At 49.0% G+C, this 9167-nt stretch overlaps 1 protein-coding gene across 1 annotated transcript; it reads left to right on the forward strand.

The window, feature by feature from the left end:
* The first annotated feature begins 2486 nt into the window (after positions 1 to 2486).
* Positions 2487 to 4383, forward strand: LOC123408231 (protein GRAVITROPIC IN THE LIGHT 1-like). Its single transcript, XM_045101389.1, has one exon. The coding sequence runs from the start codon at positions 2656 to 2658 to the stop codon at positions 4114 to 4116; it is 1461 nt and encodes a 486-aa protein (XP_044957324.1). The 5' UTR covers positions 2487 to 2655; the 3' UTR covers positions 4117 to 4383.
* The last annotated feature ends 4784 nt before the right edge of the window (positions 4384 to 9167 follow it).

The following is a 9167-nucleotide window of genomic DNA, read 5'->3' on the forward strand; positions in this document are numbered from 1 at the left end:
CATCTACGGCGGCTCGGTGGTAGCATTGTAGCAGCGCGGCGGCCGGCGCATCTTATTGCAGCGCCGACGACCCGGCTGCAGCCGCCTACGACCGTCGACAGCTGCATCGCAAGCAGCTCTTCATTAGTAGCAGCAGCTCCCCCAAAATTGGGATGGAGAGGTCTAGCAAGGAGGCGAACTCGCAGGGGAGGGGCGGTGAGAGAGAAAGGGGATGAGGTGTTCACAAAGAAGATAAGGTGCGGGACGAGCGGTGCGTCGAGAAACACGTGCCGACCAACCAAAGCGGCTTACGGAGAGGAAAAATTAGTCGATTTATTTTAAGCGATAACTCTTGACTCGAGGGAAGGGGGTGCAGGTGGAACCATGGTGCCAAAAATAACTTCGGTAAGGAAACACGCTCACGTCGGCTGAGTTTCAATCGTTTCCTTCTTTTTTCTTCCCTTTTTCTTAAGGACAAATCGTTTTCTTTTCTAATCCAACAAACCAGCAAACGAATCCGATGTTCGTAGAGATAAAAGAAGTCTACCATCCGTGAATCAATATGTGGATTATGGCTGAATGGTTAAGATAATGGTGATATTTTCTGTCCATCAAAGCTTAAGTCACAGATTTAGTATCTTTCATCGAGTATGGAGATGTGAGTAGCGATTTCGTCAATCTTAAAAACGGTTGGCTCAGTCACTTAAGGATACTCAAAGTATTTACAGTCGGACACCCCAAATCTGTCTTAAACGTCTGAGCGAATAGCCCGGTCACTGGCCGATCACAAAACACCGACCAAGACGGGCGCCTCAAAGGGCCTCAAACGCCTGGGCTGACCGGCACCCTCATATCCATCCTAAATATGGAGCGGATACGGGGCGTCACGGCGCGTTCGCCACGTCGGAATCGGCGCACACTGGCCCAGCTGACCTCACATATATTCCTCCTCATCCGCTCGTTGGACCAAATCCTAGTCACTCCATTCCACCCCTTCACTCTCCTTCGCTACCCGAGCTCAGTTCCGACAAACTCCATCCTTCTCTGGCATGACGGACAACAGATCCGACTCCGACCAGTCCGGATCCGTCGACTGGGTTGTCATCTCGTGCGGGGTGGAGAACGCAATGGTCGTCTGCATTGCACTCCACCGCTCATGGGAGGATAATGCCCGATCAATAGCAGGATCTGTCCGATGCAACTGCATAGCGTCGGCTCAACAAGCACTCGAATCCTCGAGGGCTGGATCATCGCGGTTCGGGCAATCTTCAAATCTCTCCTTCCCTCTCACCCGTTCGGACAAAATATGAGTCCCACCGAGACCGGTGTGCCCGTCGTGGGAAGGAGAGGATAAGGGTTGTCGAGGCCCGACTTGCTACCGATATGGCAGCGGGGGAGGCGACTGCTGTGGCGGCACGGGCGGACGTAGAGCAGGAAGGCATCCACGCCTGCATTGTGATGAAGCGACAGCGGAGGAACACACGTGCCTCGCTTGAGAGCAGAACGAGGCGATCCGTGAAATGGTCGGAATGCTTCTCAAGGAGGAGAAGAAGGACAACGACGGTGAGGACAATGACAACGAGGAGCAGATCCGGCTCGATCTGTACTGCATCTTTGACCGGTACTTTCACGAAAAGGACGACAATGACGTTAGGAAGGGCAAAGGCAGTCGGGGATGATCTTCTCCTCTATAGTTAAACATGCCAAATTTTGTAGTCCAATCGCGTGTTGTATGTAGTAACAAGACGTTGTGTATGCATTATTTACGTAGTTGCATGAATTTATATGAATTTAGCTAATTAATGTGTCTGATTGTAAGAAAAGAAATATGAATTTGCCTACTCTAGCCGTAGATGCTCTCATATAGATAGAAAGTGCTCACGGAGATAAACATGGATGCCTGAATTAGTAATGGCCAATGTATGTTTATATGTGAACAAGTTCGATCTTACCGTGTTAAAATAAACTATGATCCGTCATCACCCAATTTTTTTTCCTTCGTCTCAAATATATGTTTTCCAAAAAAATCATTATAAATTATATGTGAATGTATATAGACTTATTTTAACGCGTAGATTCATACAATTTATTTATATGTATTTCTTCTGTTTTATAATATATTTTTTTAATATTATACTAGTGTCAAAAACACTTTTATTATATTACAAAAGGGAGAGAGTAGTATATTTAGGAACGCAGTGAGTAGAAGAAAATAATCATACCAGTGTGCATCAAAAACACGTCCCATTTGTACACTAGTCGACAGACCAGTTAAATAATGAGGACACGGTGCAGGACAGAATCCCTGATTTCTGTATGAATTACTTCCTTCATTTCAAAATTAAATGTTTTAAGTTTGGGACTCCTTCCGTAAATAAATATTAGAACGTTTAGATCACTTTTAATCTTAATATTTTATATTTTTTACAAAAATATATAATATTATATTAAAATAGTACAAAACTAAAACAGTTAAGTATTCCGTACCATGCCTGAATAGAGCATACTACTCCCCATTTTATTATTCTAGTACGAGTAGGAGTACTAACTAATCCCATTCATTTTCATGTTCCTCTGTTCTCTTCTCTTCTCTCCAGTCGCCACAAGACGAGACGGGAGGAAGCTAGCTAGTGAGGCGCGTGAGAGTGTGAGAGCAAGGCAGTACGAGCAGCGGCAATGGAGACGCTAATGGCGGCCGAGCTGCCGCAGCAGAAGGCGGGGGGGCTCGCGCGGAGGCTTGCGAGGCTCCTCCGCCGCAAGCGCTCGCCGGCGGGGTCGGGCGTGGCATACTCTGTGGCCAGCGATGTGTACGACGAGTCCCTGGATAGCTCCATCAACTCGCTCAGCAAGCTCAAGCTCTCTGGGAACATGGATGCGGCCTACTCCCTCGACGCCTTCTTCAAGACTGCAGCCAAGAAGGGCGCGCCGCGCCAGTCTCCGGTGCCGGCGGCGGACGCGCATGCGTTTGTCGCGAGCCTTTTTGCCGGGGTTTCCGCTGTGAAGGCGTCGTACGCTCGGCTGCAGCTCGCCCAGCACCCCTACGACGCTGATGCGATACAGTCCGCGGACGCCGCGTTGGTCGTGGAGCTCGGCAAGCTCTTGGACCACAGGAGGCAGTACCTCAGGGACCCGGTCGGCGCCGTCAAGAACGCGGAGGCGGGCCCCGCCGCAATCGCCAACGAGCAGCGCCACCTCATTCGGACCTATGAAATCACGGCGCGCAAGCTGGAGACGGAGCTGTGCGCGGGGGACACCGAAGCGCTGCGCGTCAGGGGCGAGCTCGCCGACGAGCTCCGCGCCGTGCGCGCACTGGAGGAGCGCGTCCACCCCGGTGGAACGCTCGCCGCGCTCGACGACCTCCACCTCTCCGGCTTCAAGGCTACTCACTTCCTCACCGCGTTGCGCGTCGCCGTCAAGTCCATCCGCTCCTTTGCCAGGTCAATGCTCGACGAAATGCGGCTAGCCGGCTGGGATCCCGCCGCGGCCGCTGGTGCGGTGCACCCGAGCGTCCCGTTGCGCCACGCCGGCGACGCCAAGTTCGCGATCGAGTCCTACATCACGCTGAAGATGTTCACAAACTTCCACCGGAGAGACTTCGGCCTGAATCATTTGCAGGAACGGGGCTCCTTCGACCGGCGCCGCTTCTTCGAAGAGTTCGCGGAGCTCAAGACAGTGCCGGCTTCCACGCTCCTTGAAGCGGGGAGCTCACGGTGGAGCGCGCTCGGCAAGTTCTTGCGGGACAGGTACTTGTCTCTGGTTCACGAGCGGATGGAAGCGGCGTTCTTCGGAAGGCCAGTGCAGCGCGCCCTGGTGAGCGCCGGGGTGGCATTCCCGGAAACGGCGTGGTTTGCCGAGTTCGCCGAGATGGCGCGCCGCGTCTGGCTGCTGCATTGCCTATTCTTCGCGTTCGATGGCGGCGACGACGGCGCGTCCATCTTCCAGGCACGGGCAGGTGACCGGTTCTCGGAGGTCTATATGGAGAGCATAAGCGACATGGACGGCGAAGACGGTGCCGGCATGGCACTGGCTCTGGCCGAGAACCGCGTCGTCGGGTTCACCGTTGTGCCGGGGTTCGTAGTCGGCCGGTCAGTGCTGCAATCCCGAGTATACCTCTCGCGCCCCGGGCGACATACGTGACGATGGAGACACCGCGTTGCTTTCCTAGGCCATGGCAGACATTCCAGGAGGCGGCATGGTGCCGACCACCCGGCCGGCAGCTGGTTGGACCCGGGGTTAAGGGCGGCAGGAATTTATGTGGCTATGTTATTAGTTTTATTTTTGAGACAGGTATGTTACTAGTAGTTACGTATGCATAATGTATCTATGTATTTACCTACCACTCCCAGGCTATCGAGGTACTGAGATGTCGCAATATGAGCATAATACAAATCGCATTTTGGTTCACGATGCAATGTACTTTGGTGTTCCCGCTGTGCAGCATGGTCCAATTGAAATAGAATCCGCCAACTTTCTGGCACGTTGAGAGCGGGCTGATCTAGATCACAAATGTGCACATTCCACTTGATCTTTGTCGCAATGCCAGAAAAGAGATTGGCAAAAGATGTATGTGTACAGGGGGCACAGAGAGAGATGGAACGGGAGGGAGCCCGCACATGACCCCCATATAGGCAGGCAGACTGGATCTCAAGTAAAGCGTGGGCAGACAAATGTGCCTTCCGTATAATGGCATGTAGTACAATCTACAATGGTGTACAGCTAATTTCGGTGTTTTGACTCCTTTAAAAAAGTTGAGCCAGATTTCACTTTGAATTAGAGCATCTCGAACGCGCACCCAACCATCACACGCGTTAAAAATATTATACAGCGTTGAAATGAAAAAATAACGCGTCGGAGTGCGCCGGCTTGAATGGCCGCATCACGCGCGAGCCGCTCCAGCTAACGCGCTAAAACTCAATGCACGCGAGCAGCCGGGGCTTACACTTTGTTCATTTTCATGAAGATAAATATGGATATTTTAAACATAAATAAAAAGATATAGCATAGTCTAATTCCACGACACATCAACATCATGCCACATCATCCAACCAAATGCAAAATCATTCAATCAAATTCATCATGACATAAAAAAATCACACAAAGAAATGACACACAATAATCATGCCTCATCCTCAAGTAAAACATGGACAGACAAATATGCATTCCGTATAATGGCATGTAGTACAATCTACAATGGTGTACAACTAATTTCGATGTTTTGACTCTTTTAAGAAAGTTGAGACGGATTTCACTCTGGTTTATAAAAAATTCGAGATCTAACTCTTTTCAGACGATGGCGGTATGGTATACAAGCCTAACATCGAGCCTTTTGGCGGTACTCAACTTATTCATGTTAGTGGAGCCATGGTGGACTTAGCCCACTTGATCAGGATGGGTCAGCAGTGCTATTGTACATATGCATTTATTTTATATTTTATTTTTCTAGCCTTTCTTTTATATAGTATAAAAGCAATTTTTAAATCTCAGGATGGACCCTGGCCCACCCTGGCCACCCTCTTCCTTCGCCTATTGGTGCGTCAAACAGACTCGCAATAGTTTGTCGAACCCTATCGTTAAGGTGTTCGAGGCAGGTGTTTACAAGCACTGTGTTTGATACTTGTTTTTTTTATGATATGACGTGCATCCCTAACGTTAGTGGTAGGCTGCTATACCCCACCATCATCGACTCCAATCATGGAAAAGGGTCAAATCATGATAAAGTTTCAAATGAGGGTCAGATCTAGATCAACTTTCATAAAATGGTCAAAACGCTAAAATTGTTCTAGAGTCAGCCGTCTTTAAGAAGTCTATAAGAAGTGACAACTTGGATATATAATTTTTTAGGTGAAGGAGAGATAAATTATTTTGACAAAACAAAAAGAGATGATTAGTCCATCTCAAGAATTATAGATGGACGATAGCCCAACCCGCTATCGACGACCTTTTCCCATTGTATATCAAGGTTGTCTGCACCGTCATATTTTTCCCTTTACGGACGACCCAATATTCCACTTCCAATCTACATACCTAATAATAAATGACTATTGCTTCCGTCGAAAAATCCATCATAATATTTTATAAAAAAAGCCCCTGTAATTTTTGTTATTCAACCCGCGTTTCATCATTTATCTGCAACGCAAAATAAAAAAACGATTCGCTGCAAAAATTATACGTGTACGCATCGCCTCCTCCCGTTGATCTTGGGCCACCCTGGCCTGTGCCCAGGCCGCTGCCACACCACTCGCCGCCGCGGCCAACCTCAACCGCCACCGCTGCCGATCTCAACCCACCCGCCTCCGCGGTTGTACCTCTTCCCGCTCAGTGCCCCCGTTGCGGCGCTCGAGCGCATCGCGTCGACCCTGGTCCATCCTGGCCTGTGCCCAGGCCGCTGCCACACCACTCGCCGCCGCGACCGACCTCAACCACCACTGTTGTCGATCTCAACCCACCCGCCTCCGCGGTTGTACCTCTGCCCGCTTGCTGCCCCTGTTTCTGCGCTCGAGCACAACTTCTGGATCAAATCAACGCGACAGCTACAGCGACTTGGAATGATGCGTCTGCTTGATGCAGAACGGCGGCGGCACGCGGATAAGGCGCGGCGGAGTGAAGTACTTGCAGGTGGAGGCGGACCTCCATGGCTCACACGGGAAACTACGAAGTTATGGCGCTGCAACGGCGACTCCTTATGGCCAGATAGAGGCGCCTAACCCTTGCTCCCCTCATCGTATCCCCTCCTCCGGCAGGAACTCATCATCTGGTGAGATCCCCTCCCCATGCCTCCAACCGTGTGCCAAGCACCGGCAAAAAATTTTGTTTTGTGGGAATTTGTTTGCTGATGAATAAATGTATTGAATGTAAGATTGCATTGTTGTAGAAAGAGAGAATGAAACACTACCTTCAGTTTCTCATCTGATCCTACGTTATCTACTCATGAGTGAAATAAGATAACAGTCCATTGATCAATTCACGTAGCCTCTTTGTTTTGCTTTGCTTGTCCCGCTCAATTTCTCATCATGGTGGAATTAACAATGGACGGGTTGATTTCTCAATAAAATAGAATAGGATTGACTACATTAGTTAGTTAGCTTATTATTTTAATAAATCAAAATGATTATAAAATGATTAAAAGCGTGTGGTATTTTTTTTTCCGTTGCAACACACGGACCCTTTTGCTATACTACCGAGGAGCGATATGATCCAATTTTAGGGAAGGCCCATCTTTTCATAGATGGATTAAAAGTTTTGAAAATTTCAATGTCCCATAGAGAATTCAAGGGTTCACCAAAACTGTTAAGGGCATGTTTGCTCAACTTTCCGTAACCAACGATTATTTTACAAATATAGGACGGTTTGGGATGCTCTTAGCCCTGTATGGCAGAGCACTACAGACAAATGTTGTTCAGACTACTGTACATGCTCCAACATATGGATTCTTTCGGTGCGGTACTGTTACCCTGTGCGAAGCTGTAGGTGCCCCAGCACGGCGATTTTTTCACTATGCAACGCTTGTCTATCGTGGCGTTGCTGCCCTACAGTGACACGCCTGTCTAGCATGGCGTTTTTCTTTTCAACGCCAGTCTAAAGTGGCGTTGCAGACCCACTGTGAAACGCCAACAGTGCTGACGTTGCTGCCCAACAGTGACACACCTGTCTATCGTGCGTTTTTTTTCTTGCAACGTCAGTCTAATGTGGCGTTGCAGGCCCATTGTGAAACGTCAACAGTGCTGGCGTTGCAGACCCACTATGGAACGTAGCGACGACATCCAGCCAGCCCACGGCATGCTGCCAGCAACATGTGTACTGCTGAAACGTCATGGACCATGGCGTTTCACGCGTTGCGTGCAACGCCACGTTAGACTGGCGTTTGAGTGGGTCTGCAACGTCACATTAGACTGGCGTTTGAGTGGGTCTGCAACGCCACATTAGACTGGCGTTTCTATGTGCGTCTGCAACGCTACGGGCTCTGGCGTTTCAAAAAAGTTAGATCGTGAAATGGTTTCAATCAGAGTTTATTCCGTGCAATACTTTCATCCCATGGATCAAAATCGTGAAAAAATCCCTAGCAGGGCAGCGTGGTTCATGCGTGAGTGCTACGTCATCCAGCCCGTCCGATCTTGCCTTGCGTCTCAGATTTGATCGCTACAGAGTACAGACCCCGCCGCCCAAGCGGTCCATCACCCACATGCGCTACAGTACATCAGAAAGAGGCCAACCATCCGATCACAGTGTCCGGCTGCACAAGTGAGATTCAGCCCGCGCAATGGCACCGCCCCCTATTATCAATCGTTTCAAAAAAGTAAGGGCAACTCCAACATACAATCAAACACACGTTCGTTTTATTTGAATTTTGTTCGTTTCTATGAAAATAATCATATCCCTCTAGATATGTGCTTGCATCGGTCGGACGTTCAATGCGTGTCCGCATCTTTCGTCCGTCTCATCCGCCGGAAGCCAAGTGCAATGAAATCAAACATAGAAAAAATAGTTTAAATCAAAAAATAGCCTTACAAACCTAAAGAAAGTTTGTGCGCGCGAAAAGAGATTAAACCGATGGATCTATTGATTACCAATGTGATCTCATGTATGGTCCATCAAATCATCTTGCAGTTGCATATGAGTGTGTTGATCACCATTATGTCCTCATCATCCAAGGATGAATCATCCGATGAACAACTGAAGTTGTGAAAGAAATTATCATCGATGGCACCTTGCGAGTAAAGCGTCAAACACCTTACAGACGTGGTGGAGATGCGGCCGGAAAGGGCACGTCGAGCCCCTTTGTACGCAACAAAGCAAGGTGGACGACAGCGGACGAAGGGCGGAGCGAGGACAGGCAGCGGAAGAAAATGAGTTGTGCCACCGACGGACAAAGCAAGGTGGACGACGTGGATGACGTTAGTGATGGTGAGGGGCGAAGGACGGAGCAAGGACAGAGGAGGAAAAAAAGGGTTGTGTCTCTGACGGACGGGTCAACAGAGGAGCACATGACACGTTCGTCCGAACGTGTCTGTTTAACCGTAAAAATAATCAAAATTAAATAGAAAATGAATTAAGAAACAATTAAAAATGGACATTTATCTATTTGCTCTCATGCGTTGGATCGCGATTTGGGTTCGTTTATTCTACAACGAATGCGGACGGACGTTTTGGAATAATGCCTTGAAGTTGCCTAATAGACCAGGGGCGATGGA

The sequence above is a fragment of the Hordeum vulgare genome, chromosome 1H (genome assembly GCF_904849725.1).
Source record: "Hordeum vulgare subsp. vulgare chromosome 1H, MorexV3_pseudomolecules_assembly, whole genome shotgun sequence".
In the NCBI taxonomy this organism is placed as follows: Eukaryota; Viridiplantae; Streptophyta; class Magnoliopsida; order Poales; family Poaceae; genus Hordeum; species Hordeum vulgare.

Coding starts and splice junctions, on each gene's coding strand:
- LOC123408231 (XM_045101389.1), top strand. CDS start 2,656: ATGGAGACGCTAATGGCGGCCGAGCTGCCGCAGCAGAAGGCGGGGGGG.